This window comes from Corapipo altera, unplaced genomic scaffold, assembly GCF_003945725.1.
Source record: "Corapipo altera isolate COAL_440 unplaced genomic scaffold, ASM394572v1 60, whole genome shotgun sequence".
In the NCBI taxonomy this organism is placed as follows: domain Eukaryota; kingdom Metazoa; phylum Chordata; class Aves; order Passeriformes; family Pipridae; genus Corapipo; species Corapipo altera.
Genome location: NW_020884912.1, coordinates 2,008,456 through 2,031,934, shown reverse-complemented (window position 1 = coordinate 2,031,934; position 23,479 = coordinate 2,008,456). Strand labels below are relative to the sequence as shown.

General features: G+C 41.0%; 2 protein-coding genes across 2 annotated transcripts in view; one reads left to right on the top strand and one right to left on the bottom strand.

The window, feature by feature from the left end:
• SYCP2L (synaptonemal complex protein 2 like) overlaps positions 1-14,296 on the bottom strand; it is a 28,603-nt gene extending 14,307 nt beyond the window's left edge. The window contains exons 1-21 of the mRNA XM_027654090.1: positions 14,288-14,296; positions 13,318-13,455; positions 13,113-13,236; positions 11,842-11,912; positions 10,677-10,701; positions 9,823-9,825; positions 9,601-9,686; positions 9,380-9,468; positions 9,245-9,279; positions 8,353-8,495; positions 7,839-7,891; positions 7,419-7,464; positions 6,540-6,632; positions 6,383-6,443; positions 5,813-5,961; positions 4,943-5,006; positions 2,433-2,551; positions 1,965-2,040; positions 1,770-1,815; positions 1,079-1,124; positions 235-323 (exon numbers count right to left, since the gene is read on the bottom strand). Coding sequence (XP_027509891.1) covers positions 235-323; positions 1,079-1,124; positions 1,770-1,815; positions 1,965-2,040; positions 2,433-2,551; positions 4,943-5,006; positions 5,813-5,961; positions 6,383-6,443; positions 6,540-6,632; positions 7,419-7,464; positions 7,839-7,891; positions 8,353-8,495; positions 9,245-9,279; positions 9,380-9,468; positions 9,601-9,686; positions 9,823-9,825; positions 10,677-10,701; positions 11,842-11,912; positions 13,113-13,236; positions 13,318-13,455; positions 14,288-14,296 — 1,565 coding nt within the window. The remainder of the gene's footprint in view (positions 1-234; positions 324-1,078; positions 1,125-1,769; positions 1,816-1,964; positions 2,041-2,432; positions 2,552-4,942; positions 5,007-5,812; positions 5,962-6,382; positions 6,444-6,539; positions 6,633-7,418; positions 7,465-7,838; positions 7,892-8,352; positions 8,496-9,244; positions 9,280-9,379; positions 9,469-9,600; positions 9,687-9,822; positions 9,826-10,676; positions 10,702-11,841; positions 11,913-13,112; positions 13,237-13,317; positions 13,456-14,287) is intronic.
• Positions 14,297-15,647: 1,351 nt separating this feature from the next.
• Positions 15,648-20,423, top strand: GCM2 (glial cells missing transcription factor 2). Its single transcript, XM_027654223.1, has 5 exons — positions 15,648-15,689; positions 16,944-17,196; positions 17,594-17,706; positions 19,171-19,296; positions 19,542-20,423. The coding sequence occupies exons 1-5, from the start codon at positions 15,648-15,650 to the stop codon at positions 20,421-20,423; spliced, it is 1,416 nt and encodes a 471-aa protein (XP_027510024.1).
• Positions 20,424-23,479: the final 3,056 nt, after the last annotated feature.

The window sequence follows — 23,479 nt, the reverse complement described above, 5'->3', positions numbered from 1 at the left end:
TGTGACATAGTATCACAGAGGTAGAGGGCATTTTTGGCAGACTAGGGTTAGCTTCTGAACTGTTCATCACTTTGGGGAGCCAAAGGGTCCTATTGAGACAAGTTGTAACCCTTCATAGCCTGCTGTTTGTTTTGCTATCTGTTCTGTTCAGACAGCTCACCCCATGGGGACACCCTCACCCATGAGGACTAGAAATAGTGTAAAGTCACCTGGTACATCAGTCTCTGCTCATACCTGTCTTCAGCCCTTTGCTTGGTCAAACTTGTTTTCCTGTTTCTCTTTTCCCAGGCAACGTCCTTTGGAAAAAGAGGGAGTTCCAGGAGCTAAAATGACAATACCCAAAGTCATGTTTTTATCCAAGAGCCTGCTAAAAGCAGAGATAAGGTGTGCCAGGAAATTTCCTTCCTCCTACTGCAACTACTATCCAGGTGCAACTGTTGCCTGCAGTTCTTCCCTATCAGAGAGTATATGAACTCCCAGAGCTGGGGGGGCCAAGAGGGTGGGGTTACAAAAAGTAGTTCAGAAGCTTTGAATTCACTGCAGAGTGGGCAAGTGTAACAAAGCATTTGAACCGGTAGTAAAAAAAATTATTAATTTTATTTAAAAATCTAAAACTAGCACTAGACCTGCCATGGGAGGGTCATTAGAGCTCAGACAAAAGTGAATAAACACATCTGTAGACTTCCAAGTCTTGGCTCCATTCAGCAAGCAAACATTTGCTCTTGCAGACAGCTTGCAAGTCTTGTGACATGTGAGTTTGTCCCACACACAGCTGGTCTGGATGCCCACACACCACTGTACTCCTAGACACAAGCACAACACACTGCTGTGGGGTGGGCATATGTGCTGAATACACTCCAGTGAGCTCGAATTAACTGGTTGGGTCACTCTAGACTGAGGCTGGTAGCTGCTGCCTCTGCAGCTCACTCCTGGTGCTAACCAGCACATCACATCAGGTATGACACTTCACGGACTCAGTGCACTGCTCAATGGCATCAGTGGGTCAACCCATCCCAGTTTTCTTCTGCAACTCCACCAGTACATCTCTTCACTCAGGTGAGCCCCAAGGCAACCATACCTTTGATGTTTCCTCCTCCCTGGATTCTTCTTCTAGGGGCTTCTCACTGGGGACAAGAGGACACATGAGGGAGCTGTTCATTTAAAGACCAAAAAGTCTGTGAAGTACTAAGGGGAAAAAAAAAACTTCTACCAATTAGCATCAAAGCAATGGTTTAGGTATGTAGGGAAGAAAGTCAGTAACTCTACAGAAGTCCAGCTCCTTAATTACAAGGAATTCTGTCCTCCAAAGCTCTGGAAAAAAAGGTGTTACTGATGCCAAGGAGAATTCAAATTCACATGATCTTTCACAAAAGTGATGTTCCCCATTATGAATAGCCTCATATCTGCTGACCTCCAGTTAATAGCAAAAGTTACATACATAGCTGAATTTGAACTCTTAAGTTAGCTGTGTGATCACCTTGCATTTGGATTAAATCTGTGATGAGATAAAAGTGACATCAAAGCAGCTGCCAAGCTAGTAACTCAGCATCACTGTTCAGCATCTCCACAGTGCTGTAACTCTAGGCATCCAGTCTTACTATCCAGGCTGAAAACCAGAATATTTTTCTAATTTAATAAGTGATGGAATAAGCCTTAAAATCATATGCATTAAAACCCCAGAAGAAGGGGACAAAAACCAACCCACCCACCCCCACCACCCCCCCCAAAAAAAAAAACCCTTTGCAACTTTTCGTCTGCAAGACACTCACCTAGGCATAGCTTTCATTCCTGGAGATGGAGTTTTGGACTTTTTTGCTGAAGAAGGCAAAGAAACTATAGCTTTAGCCTCTGCACTACTATGAAATCTTTATCTACTTTTGCTGTAAGGCCCACAAAAGCAGGTACTTCAACATGTCATCTGGGTGACACTGAACTGGATCAGACTTTAGGAACTGAAACCTGACCTGAGCCTTGGTTAGCATCTTCCAGGTCAGTTTGCTGGCTCACTGTAACCACGGCAACACCAGAGTTCACCATTTTCTGCTCAGAGAAACCATGAACAGGACGTAAATATGATCAATAAAAAAAGTGAGGATTTTTAGAAGAGGATTTTCAGTGCCAGTCTGTGACAACAGCTGGAAGACACATTCATCATTGTCCACACATAAAAACATTTTAGGCTGCATATAAGTGATATCATAGGTTTCTCACTAAGGGCATCCCACCATCCCCTTACAAGAGGAAGTAAAATTTCTTTTTTTTCTTTTTAAAGCAGTTTTGACAAAATTGCAGCTCTGGAGGTATATGTTTGGGCTGACTGGATACAAACAAGTTTTCTTTGAAAGAAGGTTTTAGCCCCACCTATAAAAAAGCAGACTGGAGAAGGGGGAAAAGGGGCACAAGGACCATTCCACCATACACCAAACACTTACTGCTACTGTGCGTGTTAACTGCTGGCTGTTCTCAGAGGTTAAGTTGTCTGATAAAGTCTCCAAGTTTTCAGAATTTGAGGGATCTTTCCTCCTTTGTGCATTAGAAGACTCAGCTATCACTGCAGAACAGCAACCAGTGTGAGAATGCTATTGCAGTAACTGAACACACTCACTACCTGCCTTTTCCATTATTACACTCATGCACAACTTACTAGGCACAAACATCTCAAGATCATGTTTAATAGAACAAAAACAAACATCTCCAAATTACCCAGTGCAGAACTGCAATGCTAAAAAACCAGTATTTTGAGCCTACCCCATGTAAGCCCCTCATACTGTACAAATACATTGAAGTTTCTCATCTTATCGCTACCTTAACTCCTAAACTCTGGAAACATGGAACAACCGTTTGTGTCTGACTAAAGCAGTGGGATCTTCCACCAACTCTGCTGCCCTTCATTGAATCTCTCCCAGGCACTGCAAAATGTTTTGCTACGGATTAACTACCTTCTGCCCTTTGTACTCCTTGATTGCTTCAAGTAGCAGTGCCCACCTTGTACCTCTGTGTGCATTACAGTGGACACTGATGAAGGAACTCCTAGCTCACCTGTGCCTCCAGAATCTGGAGAACTGCCATTCTAGCTCATTTTAGGTTGTAACTGGAGGAAAATGGGAAGGACTACTGAAAAAGTTACGGCCTCAGATATTTAGAGCTAGAAGTAGCTCTTTCAAGTATTCACTTGGAAAAACCTTAAATGCACAATAACTTAGATGAGAGTAAAAATTTGTTTTTAATATTGTCGCAGAAACAATGCTACCTATCCTAAGAGCTCTTCAAACTTAATTTGCTTCTGAGACAGTGGATGGTAGCAATAGAAAGAGCTGTGAGTTCACAGCTTTAGGAGATGTGGAAATATCTGTCAAGCAATTTACACCACGGAGTGATCCACACAAAAAGTAATCACTCTAAAACCTGAAATACAGCCAGTTTTGCAGCAAGAACAAGTCCCAGTCTTAAAAGATCCCTATAGGGGAAAAAAAAAAAAAAGGCACCACCTTCCAAATAATTTGATACCAAAATTAAGTTGAGAAAACATTTCCTGTTTCAGATCAATTTTGGTCATGTACATTTCTTGCCTGTTTTGCTGAAAGTAGCTTTTCGTTAAACTGTGGGTCACAATTGTGGTGGGGATTTACAGAAGAATTTCAGAGGGGGATAAAAGAAAGGAGTTACTTTCTCTTGTTCTTTACAAGTACAGGCCTTATAGACCCTCCTTTGGGTCAGACACCCAAACATGACATCTGTACTTCAGGCTCTGAGCTCCCTTGACATCTATAATATTTGGAACATAATTAAACTCAGTCAAATGATCCTGGAAGAAGACATCTTGCAGATGTTCACTGGCAGCACAGGAAATGACACCATTTGATGATAGAAAACCTAACGTGCCCAATACAAAGAAATACAAAGCATTGGCTATAGGTTGATGAGAATAAGCAACTAATGGCTATTCCTGGTCCAGCTAAGAGCCTTTGTTTCTGTAAGGCAGGCAGATACTCTTGTAGCTGGAGCACACACAAAGACAGCCCTGCAGCACAAGGTATTCATGGCAGCGCTGACAATGCCCCTGCACACAGCAGCAGGACACATTCTGCAGAGGTGAGCTGCTGCTCATCTTTACCTACAAACAGGGACTACAGGTGAGCATTTCTGCTCCCCCTGCTGCTGTTCCACAACAGCACCAGGCATCTCCAGGGCATCATCCACTCCAGGTGGGGTAAAGGGACTGGAGCACACCACTTACTAGCACATCACCTTGTCTAGAAGAAACAGAAGCCACTCCCCTGCAGAAAGCTTTGGTAGAGGCTGCCTCACCACATGCACCTCACTGTACAGAGGGGAGAGCTTGTTAAATGCCAAGGTGCAAGAACTCATCCATCAGAGAACCTGTGCTTTCATGGGCACACTGATGCCACTGTCCCCTTCTGCAGGCAAACTTCCAAAGGCACCTACACAGCATAGCCAAACCAGAAACCAGGCATTGAGTAAGCAAGAGAGGTGGACAGGAGGATGTATTCCACTGCACCTGCAGATGGAAAAACACTACTGCACACTCTTTGCACATCAGTGGGCAGCCAGCAGCCAAGATGTGCCTTGCAAGGCTGCCTGCCAGATCCAAATCCAGGTCCTGTATCACTGAGCAGTTCCCCTGCCCGTGTAATACCAGCAGCACATGGCCCATGGTGCCCAATCCTCACTCCCTGGGCTAGAGGGACTCAGCATCTGCTTCGAGCACCAGTTACTAAGCTCACAAGACAAAGAACAGTAGAAGATTGAGCTTGGGCATTGCTTGTTTTGGGTTTGGGGGTTTTTTTGTTTGTTTGTTTCTTTCTTTCTTTTTTAAATGAGGTTAACTGCAAGCTGTGGACTGCAAGTGAAAACAATAATTTGAAAATTGAGATATTTAAATGTAATGAAATAACATGATAATCAAAAAAAAAAAAATCACCTGCTTCATTCTCCCTGGCTTGCTTCCCAGTATGGACAGACTTCTCTTCAGTCTCATTTATCTGCTGGTGTGAATTAATGCCATGTGAAAGTGATCTTAAAAAAGTAGTCTTTATCTAGTAAAGTCAACTACTTAATAACAAAATTAACAGTTGGTAATTGCCAGCAACAAATAATTGGATGCTAATTGTGTTGATAATTTGGAAAGGTCTTGGCTCCTGCAAGGGCAAATGACAGCCACTATATCATGGTTATTTACTGTTGCCAAAGGTTTTCTGCAATCTCCATAGTCTGTGGATCAATTATGAGTAAAAAAATTAACTGTATTAACATTTGAGAAAAAAAAGTCACACACGTAGCCCATGTTTTTACATTGGCTTAGAAAAAAACTTCAGGTTTTAGAAGTACTCTACTCTTCATCTTGCAGCACACCTATTCTCTTTTCCAGGTTCTTATGTAACAATTTGCTCATCCTGTGCAATGTAACACTTGGAGCTATATATAAGAGCATGTTTAGACTTCAAGTTACACAATTAAATGCCATAGGCTTTATTTTCTACTGTAGAAGCTCAGTAAAAGTAATAACACAAAATCCATTAACAGATCAGTTTAACCTTCCAGCTTCTAAACCATAACTTTGAGTCCTTTGAAACTTTGTTACTAAGATGCCTAAATTCTCTTGCAGGCCAAAGCTAAGAGCATCTATATAGAGTGTTATAAATCCACAATGGGAAGACAGATATATAATAAAGAGGTATGGAGAAAATAAACAAAGAAACCACACAAACATAAACCCCAGAAATCTGAATGGTTTTGCCCAGTGCAAAATCTAGTTTAGAAAAAAACCTCAACCCTCATATGAAGAGCTTACCATAAATTTTTCATCACCCAGGACTTTTTTAAGTGCACCTAAGATTTCAAACTCAGCACTGAAAACCAGTTTGATTTTTGTTGCTTCTGTTTTGGTAAGAACAGCAGGTTTCTTCATAAAAATTTTAACAATCTTTTGTCCACCATCCTCTGAGAAAAATAAAAATAAAGGCAATTAAATCTGGTTTAGATCAAGACATACTTCTCTCAACCACAAAATAACATGAATAAGTGTCTGGAATTTTTAGAACAGTCTCTTTTACATCTTGCCTATGCATTTCCAGTTACTCTGTTCACTCGTTTCTTTCCCATTGGATCTTTATGATTATGCAGTTCCCTAGGACATCTATAAACTGATACCTTAACCTGTCCTGCTTGGGTAGGGGAGAGTAAGTTAATGTGCTCAGTGGGCCCACACACAGTCCGATAAGCAGAGCTAGTGCAAGATGACTATCAAAGGGCAAGGCAAGGAGGGAGGAGAAGACATGGTGGTGCTGAGATTTTAGGCTGACTCCACATGTCTCACGAACCCATAACCAGAGAGAAGACAACAACAATTGGAAAATCTTACCCTCCAGCCTGTAACTGCTGACAGCTTCTTTTGACAGTCTCACAGAGTCCCAAAGAAAGCCCTTTGAAAACCAAAGCCAACATGTCAGAAGGGCTAAGTGAGTGCCTACAGCCTTAGGCTGAGCCCAAAGCCACCTGGGCCTTGCTGTTACCGTTACCTCATTACTATCCACATAGAAAGTCACACTCTGGCTGCCAGTGTTGAAGTCAATCCAAAACTCCTCTAGTTTTTCATCTGACGGTTTCTTCACCTGGGAAAGAAGAGTGGTACTGTTGTTCCCAGAAACGCCCCACAACTGCTGTATCACTCTCAGTTTTCTTTAACAAGACAAAATTGGAAAGTGTTGCCTTACATATCTGTGTACACATGTGCACATCTTGCAGAAATAAAAGTTCAGATCAACCTGCAAGCTGCCAGTCTACTGCTCACCCAACCATACCCATGTCAGACACGGCTCTGTATCAGCCAAGGGAAAGGCAACACACAAACACCCACATGTTTGTGCCAGGAAGAGGGTACAGGAGTTGCTTCTGTTTCTGAGCAGTTGAAATAATCAGAAACAGTGGAACTGGCTTCCATTTACATGCTGTTGATTTGATATGACTGCCAGGAATGGTGCCACAGTACATGTACTAAAGACCACTAAAGCAATCTGCAGGATCAGCAACTCTGACTTCTCCTACATGGGCATCAGGCTAATCTTGTTTTCCGGCACTCTGAGAACAGCTCTGCTGGAGAAATCAGCATTGTCCTGTCCTCCTGTTTCTTTTTAGAGCTCTCCCTTCTGTCATCACCATGAAGAGAAGCACTGCCTCTATCTTTTGGCTGATACAAAAGCAAAGTCAGCAGCTGTAAATTGGGAGCTAAGTGACAAACAAGCAAACTTTCCAACCAGTACAGAAGGTTACACTCTGCATTTTAAGAAATTGAGCTCTTCAATGAAAAAGAGGGGGGGGGAAAAACAATTACCACAAAAATCAACATTTTAGCAGTAGTAACAGTGTAGGGAACGTGTCAGAGCTTTAGGGGCTATTACCTCCTTCGTGTCAGCAAAAGCAGATATGCATGGAAACGAATACACTCTGGAAGAAAAGCAGACTTCACATGATATATTCAGCATCACAGTCTGACTTAAATAATTTTATTTTTCATAAGATTAGTATAACCAATCTTATTGTTCAAGAAATAATTAAAATATTTCTAAAAGTAAATTAATATTGGAGAAGCTTAAGAGGTCATAGTATTTTAGTAGTGATGCATTATCTTCATTAATTTTACTTTCAAAAAACCACCATAAAAATGAATAAAATGTCCTTCTTAAGAACAATTTAATTCTTCACATGTGATGTAAATCCTTTTTTTTTCTTTTTAATATCACCCAACTCAGTTTACAATCCTGTTTATTCCCCTCTGCAGTAGTGAGGGCACCAGTTTATTCTGTTGGTCCCCAGCTTACCTTCTTCCATTCCCAAGCCTTTCATTCAGCAGGTTAAGAAATTTTCTGCAGTCCTTCAAGACAAATGACATATTATTAAAAAGTCAGGCTGCATTTCCTTTGCAAATACTTATTCTATCGGGTTGTGTGACTTCTACTCCAATTAGAAGCTTTTAACTAGTCAGTGTGATGCCAAAGGCCCCTGAGGAAGAAACACTCAAGTTGCTACAAATGGCTGGACCCAATTTACTACCAGTAAGCCTTCAAACATAAGCTTATGTTTTATTATTTATTATAATTTTTATTTTACTTTTTTTGTAAGTAAAATAACTTAGAAGAGCTATTTTAACAATGTGTCATTATAGAAAAAAACCCAAAACACACCATCCACAAATAATTCAATAACTAAGTAACTTTGTATTTATAAAGTCAGTTTTGTAGGAATTTCTAACAAGGACATCCTGACTGAATTCAACCAAAACTAGCCCCTATACAGACTTGTCAAGTATGTTGTTTTCAAAATAAGGACCCTCACCGTCTCAAATTCTCTATCCTTGATCTCTTTGAAAGCTTCAGCAAGATAGTTATCTTCAAACCAGTGGTGAACAAGGTCATCTCTCCATTTTTTTATCATTAACCTACAAAGTGCTTCTGAAAGGGCAACCTGGAGGTCATAATCTACACAATAAACATAAGCACAGGATAAATATCATCCCTCTGGCATAAGACAGTGTTGTAGCATTGCCACCCTTGTACTTATATACACCACACAGTCATATTCATCATCTAGCTTCAGTTCTACCTAGGAGAACTGTGGAGGCTAACAGCCAAGTGCTAGCTCCAGGCATCCTCAGCTCCCCCTGACTCAGTGAGGTCAAGTATGGAGTGCTGCAAACCACAACACACACAAGTGCACTGGGAAATTTTCTTGGGGTTCAGGAAGGGGATGAGAGCAAAGACTTATCACTAACTCACCAGGATTAAGTTACATTCCATATATCATGGTAAAACTGTAGAAAGTGTTATTATTAAGAGAAAATGAAAAAGATTTCACTCAAGAGGCTATAAACCTTGTTAACTGACGTTTGTCCACATCTGGGCAAAGCAATTCAAATTTATTTTTTTTTAAGACTAACAGCCAGCATATTTTGTAAACACATATGTAAAGCTGATCTAATTACTTTTCTACATATATCTGTTTAGCTTGTCTTATTAATACACATTACTAATACCAACCAGAAAAAACTAAGGCATTGCTGCATTTATCAATTTTTTATTAATATTTTCTCAAAGTAGTATCTGATTTTCCTCCCTAAAAGTCAACTCTTGACAAGTAAATAATTTAAATTACAATTCAGATACAATAAATAAACAGATAAGGTAAAGCTGGAGAAATTTAATAAGAATAACCACTAAATATTTCTTACCACCAACCTCCAGAATAGTTTTGGCAAGGTCTTTCCTGAAACAACATAACACCACGAGTTAAAAGTGAAAATAACTAACTCCTGTTGGAGGGAAGATGGCATTTAGCTACAGGAGTTAGGAGAAAAATCACTTACGTGAGTGAGCACATTTCCTCAGACAGAGGGAATTGCTTTCTCTCTTCCCGTGTGACATTGTCAAGTATAGAGTTAAGGGTCCTCAAAGCCTTTACCCCCGCAAAAGAAGGGGCAGAAAATGAAGGGAAGTAATTCAATATTATTCATTTTTCCCATATTTTCTAATTACACACACTTGTGCGCAAATGTATCTAATTTTCTCCTCCTAGTAGGAATCTTACCTCCAGATGCAGAGTGCAGCAAAGATTTGCTTCTGTCACTAGATGCCCTAGTTCAGGTAAAAATAAATTCAGCAGATCTTTCTTCCCTGGAAAAATATTTTGAAAGGTTACAGCTAGAAATGGGCTGGTCTCCATATAAAAGACAGCTGAGGCAACTACAGTTTGCTGTGTTGGAGCAAAAATATCCCACTTGTAAGTTCATTTTAAAACAAAGCTTCTAACCATCTAATCCTAGACAGAAAGGGAACTGGTAACTTCTATGTAAAAAAAAAAAATAAAGTGGCAGATACATTAACTGCTGACCTGGGTAATTATTTTAAGAGGCCTAACCACAAGAGAAAATTTGAATTGTTGTCAAAATCAAGAGAGTAAACCAGTAAAGTACTAACCAGAAGATGCTCATGCATACTCTGCTCCCACTAAAATAAGCTACAAGGACAAATAAGCACACATTACCTGGTCCACAGTGTAATGCTTTATTTTTACATGACTTGTGAGACTGGACATTTGGGCATACAGATACTTTCTGAAAGCACCTGCTCCCCTGCCCTAACAGAAAGTCAGCTGCAGCCACAGACGAAATTTTGCTGCTGAAATGAATGAGAGACAAGCAGACATCCCTCTGCCCAGTTCAGAAAGCTGAAGGAGTTACCATGGTTTCCTGTGGAGGTGGTTGCCTTCAGCAAGGAAAGAACTTCTCAAGCCAGTACAAACAGATGTGGCGAGAATAGATCCTCTAGCCTGAACCCCTTTCAGAAGCACCACTTACTCTGATCAAGTGAATTATTTGATGTTGAGCATTTAAGCAAGATACCATAGATGGATCTTTTTGTTTTTTAACTTGTACAAAACAAGGAAGCAAAGAGAAATGGAAAAAGGTTTTGTGCTCTGATGTGAATGTTAATGAAAATTAACTGAAGAGAAATCAGAAGGAGGATTAAAAGAAAAAAAATACTGCAGAGAGCTAGGAAGTGGAAGGGAGAAGAGAAAGGGGACAGAGTTCAAGCAGAATTAAGAAACATGCTCTTGAGACTAAGATACAGGATATCAAGGCATGGAAGGAAAAAAATACTGACCTTCGTTACTGCATTTGCAAATCACCTGATGGAAACAGTAAAGGAAGCCTTCGTTAACAGATTTTCACCTAAGAACAGCAGTACTCAAAGTGCCAAGGTGTTTATGCCCCCACCACCACAACTCTCAGGGGCTAAATAACATAAAACACTAGTGTACCCACATCAGGAAAAGCAGGGCCACCTGACACAGGCATGTCACATATGATGACCCTAATCATACAGGTTGGCATTATGCAGGGAGGGTAAAGATAGTAAAGCACCCACTTTCCCCAGGGATTTCAGCAGCACTTGAGAGTGCAGTGCCCATAGGTTCCCTGGAAAACCCACATCGTGGCATTGTTCTCTTATTTTATTACACCTGTGGGCTTATGTACAAGCACATTTTATGCTTTCACACTACAGTACTATATGTCACAATGTATATCTGAAGGTGTTGAAGTCCCTTGAGGAAAAACAAAAATAAAAGTTAAAAAACCTCCAAACAACAAACAAACAACCCCAAATCCCCACAGAACAAAACACTTCATTCTCCCCAATGAAAGCATGTGGAAGAAATGTACTGGGAAGAAAAACAGATCAAATTTTGGAAAAAAAAAAAAAAATCGGGTATATCGGTGTGGTTAGCAGAGAAAGAAGGAACTTTGATTCAGCTTAAATACCTTTTATCAGAACTCCTAAAAAGAGTCATAAGTATTGACATGAATTCTGATGCACAAACTGTGTCACAAAAGTGACACAGTTCCAGTAAGCTACAGACAACAAGACTTGGAGGAACAGCTTGGGTAAAACACATTTGCAAGTAGAGTGCAGCTTAGTATTACTGACTTGTGGTTTTAAAGAGAGCTTCAGCACAAAAGCCTTTATTTACAAAATGCATCAGAACTTCTTGAAAATTTTTCTGCAGAAACAAACAGTTGGCTTCATGTTAGAAAATCAGAAAACACTGCAGCCCTTTAGCAGCTTCTCCCAGGTTGTGTCAAATCTCAGCCTGATACCAGCTCAGAGTACACTCCTGGGCACTCCCCACCAGCACCATCTGGACTGCATCCCAGGCTCACTCCCAGGTCCATGCAACTATTCATTTTTTAACTGGAAATTGTTTGTGAACAATGGCTTTCCTATCCAATATAGGCAACCTTTCTGTTCCCTTAATGCACGTACATACCAGTGCAGTGTCAAAGAAGTCTTCAAAAAATTTATTCTCATTTGGGTCGACGAGGATCACGGATGCTCTTGCTCTTTCAAACCAAGATACCAGGTAAAAGTTAAAAGAATTGGTTAAAATCTGGGAAGAGGAGTTAATAATCCTTAAACTATATATGTCTACAGGAAACTTTACAGACAGTTTTTTACTCTTAAAACTTGAGTTACGTACTGTGTCAAAAGCTACATGGCGTTAAGGAGCTCAAATTTTGCTAGGAGGACATGAAAAGTGACATTCCCCTCTTCCCTCCCCAACCCTCCTTTTATCCTTTTATCCTTTGTTGTCCAAGGCACACACTCTTGTTTAGGCACAATGCATGCTACCAATGGCATGGTAACTCCTATAGAAATTTCTACAGAACATCAATTCACAGCAAAATAACGTTTTAAAATTTTTTCAAGCTTTTTCAAGGTAAATATTTTAATACTTCATGGTTTTAAATATATTGCATAGCCACACATGTGCCAAAATAGAAATCTATGCTTCACTGGAGGTACAGAGCTCAGATCAGGGAAACTTCATTAATATATCTCCATACAGGATTTTTGAGTAACTGTATCCCTGAAAAGCATAATTACAAGGCAGGATTACAATATTTTGAACTGAGGACTCCTTGGTAGAACTCTGGAAATGGAGAGCACGTGTTATCTGTTCCCTGCTAGCTATGCTAGATCCAGGTATTACTCATCTTCAGCACAAGTGCATTTCTGCTACTATAAGTATTACCAGCTGAAATCAGTACTGTGCCATTCTGCCAGAAGATAAAATGCAACTGCAGATTAAATGCATCTGGTTTGCTACATATCTAAAAAGGGATCTTCATAAAGAGTATGTCAGGTCTTAAAATTATAAAAGCACAAACTGCTCATCAGTTCTATAACTAACACTGTATTTTGCTGGAGCATTTAAAATGCATTTAGAAATTTTACATCATTTCACAAGTGGGACTCATCAAAACTCTGCCTCTCCTTCCACTGTCAGCTTAAAAAAAAAAACCAAACCCACAATCTACTAAGTCAGGTAATAAATGAAACCATAATATTGGCTGCTGCTCCAAAAACAATGAAAGACAGTAAGTATTTTTTTTTCCCCATTGAGCTCATGCAATATATTTTAAAAATATATGTTTCTGCATGGCCAACAAGCCATTCTTTAGTTTTCACTTCCTTGGAGTTCTTTTTCTGATGCAAGCAACTTTAAATCACATTAGTAACTTGCATATAATATTATACTCATCTTCGCTACCAGTCCTTGCTCAATAAACAAACTCTTCCCTTCTTGGAAATCACTTTTAAAGTAGACCTGAATACATTTCAGCAGCAGTGAAACATTCTGGAATTCATTCTTGTCCAGTTCCTACAGAAACACAGAGTGCTGTGCATCATTATTCTGATACCCTTGGGTGTTAGGATGGTTGAGATTATTTATGATACTTGCCTTTCTCAGTGCTTTGTCTAGCTGGCTAAAAAGAGATTCACTGTATTTCTGGGGAGGCTCTACTTCTCTCTCTTGAAGCAGTTCGCTTATTTTTTCAAATCCTTTCCCCTTAAAGGCATCAGTGAGAAGTGATTCAAGCTGCAGAGGGAGGGGAAAGAAAAAACTAGTGAGTTAAATAAATGGATATTAAGATTGTTGCAGCACTAATTATGAGAAAATACTTGTAACGCTATTTTTAAAGTTGCAGGTTTTTTGTTTACTTGTTTAACTTTATTTGTTTCTCTACTTTTATTTTATTGTTACATCTGAAGGTGAAACATCAGTCAACCTCCAAAAGAGACAGAACCCTTGAAACTGAATAATCTTAAAAGATACTGAATAAGACATTCCTTTGGTGCGCCCAGTTTGTAATTCTTACATGTCTCAAAACTCTTACAATAATTTCTTCCCACTTACTAGAGAAAAGACTAAGGAGTCTGCTGCACTTCCCATATTAAATTAATAAAAATTCTAGGTCATACCATATCCACTTAAGAAATGCACCTTTAAACATACACATATAACTATTTGTAAGATAAAGCTAAGGATACATTTAAAGAATCCTTACATAGTCTTCTGCTCTGCCTGCCATAGTGCCACTCACATCTCTATTCCGTTCTTCACTTTTTTCTTCCTTTAAAAAGAAGAGAAAACTACAGGAAAAAAATCCTCTCCTCCAAAAACACCCCAAAACCCAAACACTTATTCTGTCCAAAAGCTGAAGTCCACTTACTCAACCCCTCTCTCCCAAAAGGCTGATTTTCCTTACTTAGTTTCCGAGTTGGAAAACCACCCCACGCATCCAAACTGAAGGTTTCTAGAAGCCGCAGGGGAGCCCCGCAGGCACCACGATGTGTCCGTCCGTCCGTCCCTCCGTGCCCGCTGCCCCCCAGCCGTCTCCCGGTTCTCCTGTGCCGGGAGCGGTGCTTACCTGGGCCATGGCGCACGGGAGAAGGTGCAGGGGCTGCTTCGCACCCTCCCCACGGCCCTCGCACGACCGTAACTGGCTGCTATCGGATACACCTGCGCTTGGGGTGGAGAGAGAGCCTCGCCAGCGTTTCCCGCGGCTTCGAGAGCTCTTCTTTCCTCGCCAGAACCCAGCACTGGGGGAGAGGAAGGGGGGAAAGGGGGGGGGAAAAAGCCACTCTTGCACTCGCACTAAAAAGCCGCAGGTGTGCGGAATCTGGGATGGGTCTCCCGCACCCGGGGATCGGCTTTGCAGCACTGACAGACGCCCCCGGTCGATCCGAAGGGTGTAAAAGGGGAGTGAAGAACCTCAGGGGGGGCTGCTCTCTGCCGAGGGCTTGCCACAGCCGGCATCTGCTGCTGCCGGCTGGGGCTTATTGTGGATGGTTAAGGGTAAAGGCCAGTAAATTTTGGACCAGAGGGCATGGAAGCGAATGAGAAAATCATTCCGAACAGGTGGGATCGTTTAAAGGATGATAGCAGCGCTTGGCGTTCAACGGCTTGGTCTCTATGCTCTGGTGCATAAGTCTTTCTCTTTCTGTTTCTCAGACCAAAAATCAACCTCCCTCCACCCCCTGAAACCCCTGCCCCCCCAGAAAAAACCCAAACCAAACCAAACAAACATACAAAAAAAAAAAAAAAGCAAAACCAACAAAACAAACACAAACACCGCAACCCATCGGCTATTTCTTCCAAAAAGAAAAGGTAGTAAAAAGCTTATAAATTTTTAATAAGTTAAAACGTGCTGATAGCACCGGCACTAGCTTTGCATTTTAAACTGGGTGTTATAGAGCACGGAGCAAAGGGGAAACCTCCCAAATAACGTTGAATTCGTTTACATCTACATCTAAAGAGCAGGTTATTCAGCGCCTTTGCCTCCCTCTCGGAGGCTTTTCAAGTTGCAGGCAGCTCCGAGCGGCTCTCGAAATCCAACATCAGGGGCGTCCCGGCCAGACTGAGATGGGTCCCCATCTCCCCATAACCTCTCCCATCCCAGCACCTGTGGGAGCGAGCGGCAAAGCCCCGCCACCGCCAGGTTAGATTTCCAGACCCTGCTCAGATTTGCCGAGGTCACGGCCCCCCGTGCTGGGGGGTGGATTCGTGCCAAACCTCCACGGCTATCCCCCGTCACACACCTCCAGGTAAGGGTAGCGAAACCCGCCTGCGTGGCGGAGGGGGAGCGCAGCCCCTGCCTGCCTGCCCGCCCAGGTGCCGCGGTTGTGCTGCTGCTCCACCTGCGGAGCCGGCTGAGAACTCCCCTCCAACTGGGCGACGCCCCGACGGCATAAAAAAGCGGGAGTCATCGCCTATCGGGGCTTCTCGCCATGAAGCAGACCTGGGACATCAACGACCCCAAATTGCCGCAGGTAACGGGTGGGTGGGAGGGTGACAGAGGAGGAGCTGGGCTACTAGGGAAACAGGGGAGCGACCTTCCGTTTAAGAAAAGCTTCGGTTTATGTCTGCTTTATTTTTCCTGCACCTTTTCACTTTTTTTTCCCAGTCCTTAATGAAATAACTTGCAATAAAAATATGGACTCAATACGCAACTTTGGCCAGTTGTGTACGAAGACCTAATATAATCTGTGGCTCAGTTTGGCCAGTTTCCTTCTCCTTCTCTCTTGTTCAAGAAATGTTGAGTGAAAGCTTGAATTAACTGTTTTTTACTACTCTAATCCAACTTATCTAAATATTTCCTTCGTTTGTTGACGTGATATTTTAATGCCAACAAGCACTCCAACTTCTGTCTGCTTGTGAGCTTTAAATGTGTTAACTTACTACTTTTTTCTGCTTCAAGTTTATTTAATTTAATAGTTCATGCTATTATAGAACGTCTTAACACTGTAAATGCTGGTAGTTTATTGCTTTCATTGGAATTGCTCACATGTGGTACATACATATGTTAAATAAGCATTGCAGGAACTCTTTACTTGCACTGTAAATATTTACAGTTTACAATCTCAGTTGTTCTTTCATTGTTCTAGTAATCACATTTTAGTAAGGAGCTCCAGAAAGCTAGTGAAATCCAAAATTGAAATGTTCTTTCTTTGAGCCACTATGCATATATTGGAACTGTATTTGCAAGAGCAATTTTTTTTTATTTCTGTTTCTTAGCAAAAGTCTTATTCAACTCAGATACAATCTAAGAAACCATTCCATAGCTAAAACTTCTAGTTTCCTGCCTGCAGGTGCATGGTCCCACAACAAGGAGAACTTAACAGCAGTCATGATCAGGGTGGTCTGTGTCCTGCCTGGGCACACTGGTGGCAGACCAGTTAGTAAGTTTTGGTAACCAGGCTGATGTCTTACAGCTGGGTAACCCCACTGTAAAGAGGCACCTGTGACAACAGACCATGCAATTATGGATCGTGGTGCAAAGGAGGAAAGGATCCTGACTCTTGAAACACAGAAGCTCAGACTGCCTTTTCCCTTCTACAGCATTTCTGAATAAGTTATTCTTTCAATAATTCTTTTTCTGCTGCTTGGATGGTCATGGAAAAAGCTTTTTTTTCCTGTTGTGTGTTTTGTAATAGGGAAAAAATAGCAGGTTGTGACCTACTGATAATATTCTCTCGCTCTTCTCCTTGCTGCCTTACCCCTCTACCCCACTTGCCCTGCTGCAGGAGCCCAAGCACTTTGATGCCTTCCAGGAATGGCCCGATGGCTACGTGCGGCTCATCTACTCCAGTGAGGAGAAGAACGCGCAGAGGCACCTCAGTGGCTGGGCCATGCGCAACACCAACAACCACAACTGCCAGATCCTCAAGAAGTCCTGCCTGGGAGTGGTGGTGTGTGCCAGGAGCTGTGCTCTGCCCGGCGGAGCCAGGCTGCAGCTTCGCCCCGCCATATGCGACAAGGCTCGGCAAAAGCAACAAAGTGAGGGATACCCAAAGAAAGCTGGGATGCCTAAGGGGTCACATTTCTTTCATCTGGGCTTGACTTCTAAACTGGAGTCACTCTTACTTGCAGGCAGACTAAGCCATAATTGTAAAGACTGTGATTTATTTACAAATTTCATCAATGTCTATTTGTAAATACTTAAAGAGAAATGGATTTGAAATCCTTTACATCATTAGCATTTATATCAAGTATGCAGCTCTAGTTCATACCACTCAGTTATGCTTGGTAGTCTATGTTGTGTTTCCTTGAACAATATATTTAAATTGGAATTTCAGTGAAGTCTGATCATACTGCTCTTGAGCTCTGTTTACTCTCAGGAAACATCCTTGCCTTCAACCAATCTCTTCAGTAGTTTCTTTGTCTTTATTCACAGAGAAAGCCTGCCCAAACTGCAATTCAGCCCTTCAGTTGATTCCTTGCCGAGGACACAGTGGCTATCCCGTCACAAACTTCTGGAGGCTTGATGGAAAAGCAATATTTTTCCAGGTAAAAATCAGGCATATTTATTTGTGCACGTATATATAAGTTATGTCTGTATATAAAATAATATCTGGAGAGAGATTTCTTCCTACTCCCACACCATATTTTCTTTGTGTGTAACACTGAACATAGTGAGCACAGTGGAGTTCTGGTCCATGACAGAATTTCTGTTTAGTACAAGTACGGCAAAAACAAATGAAACAATAACACCTGGCTGTTTTTTAAAAAACAGTACCGCGAGTTGACAATATTCAATTTTCACTATAACATCGCAATTGATGTCTAAAATTCTCCTGTTTACAGAACACAAATACAAACAAAAAGATTGTCTTGCACCCTGGTACACTGACAACTGAATTTTTCCAAGGACCTAATACTTATTTCCTGTTAAAATAAATAGAAAAAAAAATCTAGCTTAATCTGCAGGAGTTGATACATGAAAATTCTACCTCACATGAAACTAGCCTTTCAATTTTGAGGATTTAAAATCTTGCCAGGAAAAAAAGGAAATTTAGAAAGCTAAAATCTGAAATTTCCCATTGATTTGTTCTTTTTATAGCAACATTAGAACAAAAATGTAACATAAAGTTTCTGTTCCGTGAGATTACATTTTCTGCCAGATGAATTTTTTCCCTGACCCACAGACAGTGAATTCTGTTCTCCGGTCAGTAAATGGAAGAAAATTGGCCATATTCTGTATTATTCTTACTCAGATGTTCTGTTACAGACATGCAAAAACAGATGACTTTTACCATCAAAATAGCTGATAAATCCTTGCTTAGAATTTAATTTCTGCTTGAGAAAAGGACAGTGTTTTAAAATCAATTTTAAGCTTCCTACTTTGTATTAGGGACTATATGTTGGTGCATTCAGACAAATGTAATGGGTAAGGACATGTAGAATATATTACTTCATCAGATACCAGTATAGTTTTGGTTACATAGATCTGCATATCCAGAGGTATTTCAATAGCAGAGCATCTTTGGATGGTTTTCCAGGATACAATTTTCAGTCCTATTCAAGAAGGTGTATTATTTTAAGAGAACATTTGTCATCTTGTGGCATGAAACCTCGTTAAAGCCTATGTATACAATTTTTATATATATACATTGATAAAGCAGAACTGAGATACTGGACTGCAGAAAAACAATGAAACTAAATGTATATGTTTTTCCCCTTGGTTCTAATTAACTACTCCTGAATGTCTCAAAAATAGGTAAGACGTCCGCTCCTCCATCAGCTCTGCAGTCTTCATTGACTTCTCCCTCACTTTTTCCTTCTGTATACCTCCAAATCATGATTCGTTCTATTTATTTTTACATTGAATCCCTCCTTGTTGTTTAGTTTTCCCTCCCTCTTCTCTTGTGCCAAACCACAGACCATGCTGTGGCTATCTCTTAAATTATTTGCTGCACTTTCTCATCTCACCCCCTTCCTGTTAACATCTAATTCTTTGTTAATCCTAAATAGGCTAAAGGTGTCCATGACCACCCCAGACCAGAGAGTAAATTAGAGGCAGAGGCAAGACGAAGTGCAGTAAAGAAGCAAATGTCCTCTTATCACCATTCCCAGAAAAAGAGACCTCTAAACTCAGAGGTAAGTCAAAGTCATTAGTCAATTAAAAAGGTGACACAAATTAAGATTTTTTTTTATTTTTAATTTTTTTTTCTATTAGAAAGGTGTCATAAGCATGTACTGGAGGTCCGAGGGCAAAAAAAAATTTACATTACGCTACACCTGTTAATTCTGGGCAGAAACAAGCAATAGCACAAGTATTGAGATATATATGTGTGTGTACAGTATTGATTCCTTAATCTCAAGTATCTACTTCTCCTTGTCAGGCAGGAAGGTACCATGACAGCAGCAGCTACACCAATAACCTACAGAATTTTCCCTGCATGGATGGCCAAGAAAGAGTTGGTATCATCACAGACTCCAATTTTTCAATTCCAGCCCAGTCTTATCCTTCATTGCAGAACACAGACCTCTACAAAGTACCTTATGACTCAGCCAGCTCCCAAGAGGACCAGCTATCATCATACCCTAAGTGCCCAAATCCAAGGATCTACATGCCCAGGCCATGCAGCTACGAGTTTGGAGTTCCTACCTTTATAAGCTCTAGCCCTTACCCAACATTTTACAAAGATCTGACCAGCCCTGCCATTGATGGAGACCCCCTCAGTCTGAATGGGTCTCACTACAGCACTGTGACTACCCACGATAAGAGCTTTGATAACCCTGGCAGACACTACGGACTGAAACCAGCTTGGGGGAAAACTGGCAGCGGAGACCAGGGTGACTATGGACAGATGCAAACAAGTGCTAACCACGCTTACTACAGTGGGGACTATCCCTGCAGGTACAGTTCCAGTCCTGCCCCCATAGCCCCACCGTTGCAGACGGTCATCACCACCACCACCAAGGTGTCCTACCAGGCATACAAGCCGCCTGCACTGAAATACAGTGACAACCTCTGTGACATGAAAAACCTCCAGAGCTACACCCACGTGGCAGAAAACGTCTCTGGTGCTATCTATTCGGGGATGAAGATTCAGGAAGACTTTGGGATGGTAAAGTCAGCACTGCTCTACCAGCATGACTCCATCCCCACAAAGCCCAAACCAGCCGAGAGCATGGAGAGCTATCGGTATGGGCTCCTGCTGGGCAACAGCTATGCTGAGCACGAAGGTCAGGCCTTAAGGTTTGAGAGTGTTGAATATTGACTAGAAGTTGCCTAAATGGCAAATTCATGCAGGTGGGAAAATACATTATTGGGCTGACTCCGTGGATGCTAAGCCCAGTGGTTTGGGATTTGAGGAGAGGTCAGGAAGCAGCACATCACAACACCTTTCTCCCCAAAAGTGCCTTTCTGGAGCTGTGCTGAGTGAAGCATATTTTGTGTGTAATTTCAAACCAGCCCCACACAATCTCTAAAATGGCACAAGGAGCTGAGCCCCAAACACAACTAGGAGAAAGCAACATGGAGGTGCAGTACTTCTGGAAGACTATAACCTCCTTTGACAGCAAGCACAACCCACTCATAGCTACAACTCCTGCCAGACTCCTCAAGCTTTGAGAGAAACAGTCCATCTGTAAGACAGAAAACGCTAATCAGGGAATGGAAAAAAGATGAAGGAAGGTGGCTATAGATTATAGTCAACTGAAAGAAATGGCAGGAAAAGAAAGAAATAAAAGAAATGAAAGCAAGACAATTTGCAGAATAAATCACCTAAACGGGCCATTTATCTGCTGTGATCCTTTTGATGAATGGAAAGACCAGCTAAGTTTCTCTGAAATGAGAAATGGGAAAACTGAAACCTGAGAAATGAAACATGCTGACTTCATGTTGCTTTTTGATCCCCTCTATCAAGAGTACAGACTGTCCAGCAAAAAAGACAGGCCAGCATAGCCACACCAATAACTGATCCCCTCAACCTGAAGGCAGGAAGGTTCAGATAACTCCCACCAAGCATCACATGGGTGTCAGGGTTAACATACATGGTCCTGAAGACCATTTGCAGTGAAAGTGCTTTTTGTCTAAAGGGGTCTGGAAAACTGGTCAGACCAATACTGCATGGGTACCGCTGCAGAATTCACTTTATCCATGAATACAACTCCATCCTGTCTAAAAATGCAACATCCTATCTGGTTAGCAGTGCAGGTCAGTGTTAAACGCACCTTCCCTAGCAGCCTTTCTCCACTCCGCCTCTATTAGGTCTTGCTCCCTCCTCCAAGGGCCTTCTAGTAATTTTTATTCCCTGCAATCATAGCTCCCCATGACAGCACTGCTCTTGGAAATGAAGCAACCAGCAACCAGAGGTTAGAAAACAAAATCTCCAGACACTCAAAATTAAACAAAGAAAACATAAGGAAATGCATCCCCAAATTCTTAGCTGGATGAACTAATTCTTCATTAATCCATGAAGAAGAAAAAACAGAGGAGCAATGCTGGTTTAAAAGCTAGATATTTTGAAAGCTGACTAGTACTGGGGAACCTGCACTCAAACTGTGTGTGCCAAGCAAGGGAGCTAAGTAGACACAGGGGATTGGTCAGGGGTTAAAATGTTTCCTCTTGTTATCATTATTATTAAGCTTCCAGGTATCTGTAACTTTATAGAGACTCCATTTTGGGTTTTGGTTTTTTTAAATGTTTGATGTATATTTTTGCTATGTTGAGTAAGAGCAAGCTACTGTATTCTTTCAATAAATATGAAATCATGGTTAAAAACAAAGCACCATGTAAACTAGTGTGAGTAGCTGGCTAGTTAGAATTATAAGGCTCTGTGTGTTGAAGCCATCATTAAACTGATAAACTTGAATTGCAATGCACAGTGTACAAATAACCGAGTTTTTAAAATAATTATTTCTGATGTAGAATATTTTCTTTCTTTTTGTAATTTTGTGAAAACAATGCATTCAGTCTGACCCATTAAATTGAATCTTACAGGAATTTAGTTAATAGCATCCTGTTTCAGCACTTTAAAAATTCAAGCCACGTGAAGATGGAATTCACAAAAACACTAAATTAATTCATGTCCAGCAAGCTTACCTTGTCTTTTAGCGTACTTGCTGTGTATCTCACTTGGCTTTTGTTAAACTCTTATGGCAATTCTTCTACCAGGTGTTTTAAATTGCTGATTAGAACAGATTCAGTTGAACAACATCAGTTTGGTAATTAGTTCATATACTAACCTTAAAAAATAATAATGATAACTAAAAAAATGTTGGTGGGGGGGGAGTTTCCTACCCAGAAAGATTGATGGAGAGTTCTAGAGTTTAGGAATATATAACACACTTACAGAACTGAGATTTCTCATCTGTATGCCAAATTATATTGAGGCAATTGACATGTAGAATAAAAATCAATTCTTACAGCCTTATAAGTTTAAAGAGAAAAAAGCGTAAGAGCAGAATAATGCCAAAGAAAATAACTAAAAAATCTGGAAGGATTCACAGCGGATGTGAAAATTGAGGAAAATTTCAAAGGTGTAAATTGCTACATTTTATAGAGGAGTCAGTCAACCACAATTCAAACAAAAATTATTGAAACATTGTGTGCTATTAAAACATCCAGACAACCTGTAGGGATTGTGTGCTGTTTAATTACTGGTATAAAACTTGTCATTGTAGTTGTATGCTTAAATCATATGCTATGCAATTAAACACAGCCTTTCAAGCAGAACTTTGTACACCAGTAAAGAAAATGCAGCTGTTTGTGTTACAGTGCTACTTTTAGGGTGTGGATTTATTTCTAACAAACATGACAGCTGTTCACACACCGTGAAAAGCTCTGTGAGCAACTACCTTGCTGCATCATCTGTAGCACTAGAACAAATAAAACCACTCTAAGGGTTATTGCAGTCTTTCTTCACTTTGCTCCCTTTCACGTGCAAGTGTCTGGGATGTGATATCTGTATGTTACCTTTTTCAGACAGATCAGATGGATAAATGTAGTGCTGCAGACAGTTTTCTCTTCAAAATACGCAAATGTAAAGGCAATGTGAGCTTCTGTAACAATAAAAAAGCTGAAATTGAAAGCCTCCTTGTAGGTTTACATAGCTGCAGGATTGACTTTAAAAGCATGTTACTCAGGCAAAGCAGCATTCTGAAGCAAGAAGCACTCCCTTTGGTCCCTGAGTAAGCATCTTCTCTTCCATTAATCGTCCCTTTCCAGGGGAGATTTCAGGTTTCTGGTCCTGCCTTGAGCATGTGAGAGGAGCCCCTTGCCAGCCCCCATCCTGTACTGTGGCAGACGTCTTCATCTAACAAATTCCTGTTG

What these genes read in the sequence shown, in the direction of transcription:
- GCM2 (XM_027654223.1), top strand. Translation starts at nt 15,648, where the DNA reads ATGAAGCAGACCTGGGACATCAACGACCCCAAATTGCCGCAG. An exon ending in ACGACCCCAAATTGCCGCAG is followed by an intron (nt 15,690 to 16,943) that starts GTAACGGGTGGG and finishes GCCCTGCTGCAG; the next exon opens with GAGCCCAAGCACTTTGATGC. An exon ending in GAAAAGCAATATTTTTCCAG is followed by an intron (nt 17,707 to 19,170) that starts GTAAAAATCAGG and finishes AATCCTAAATAG; the next exon opens with GCTAAAGGTGTCCATGACCA.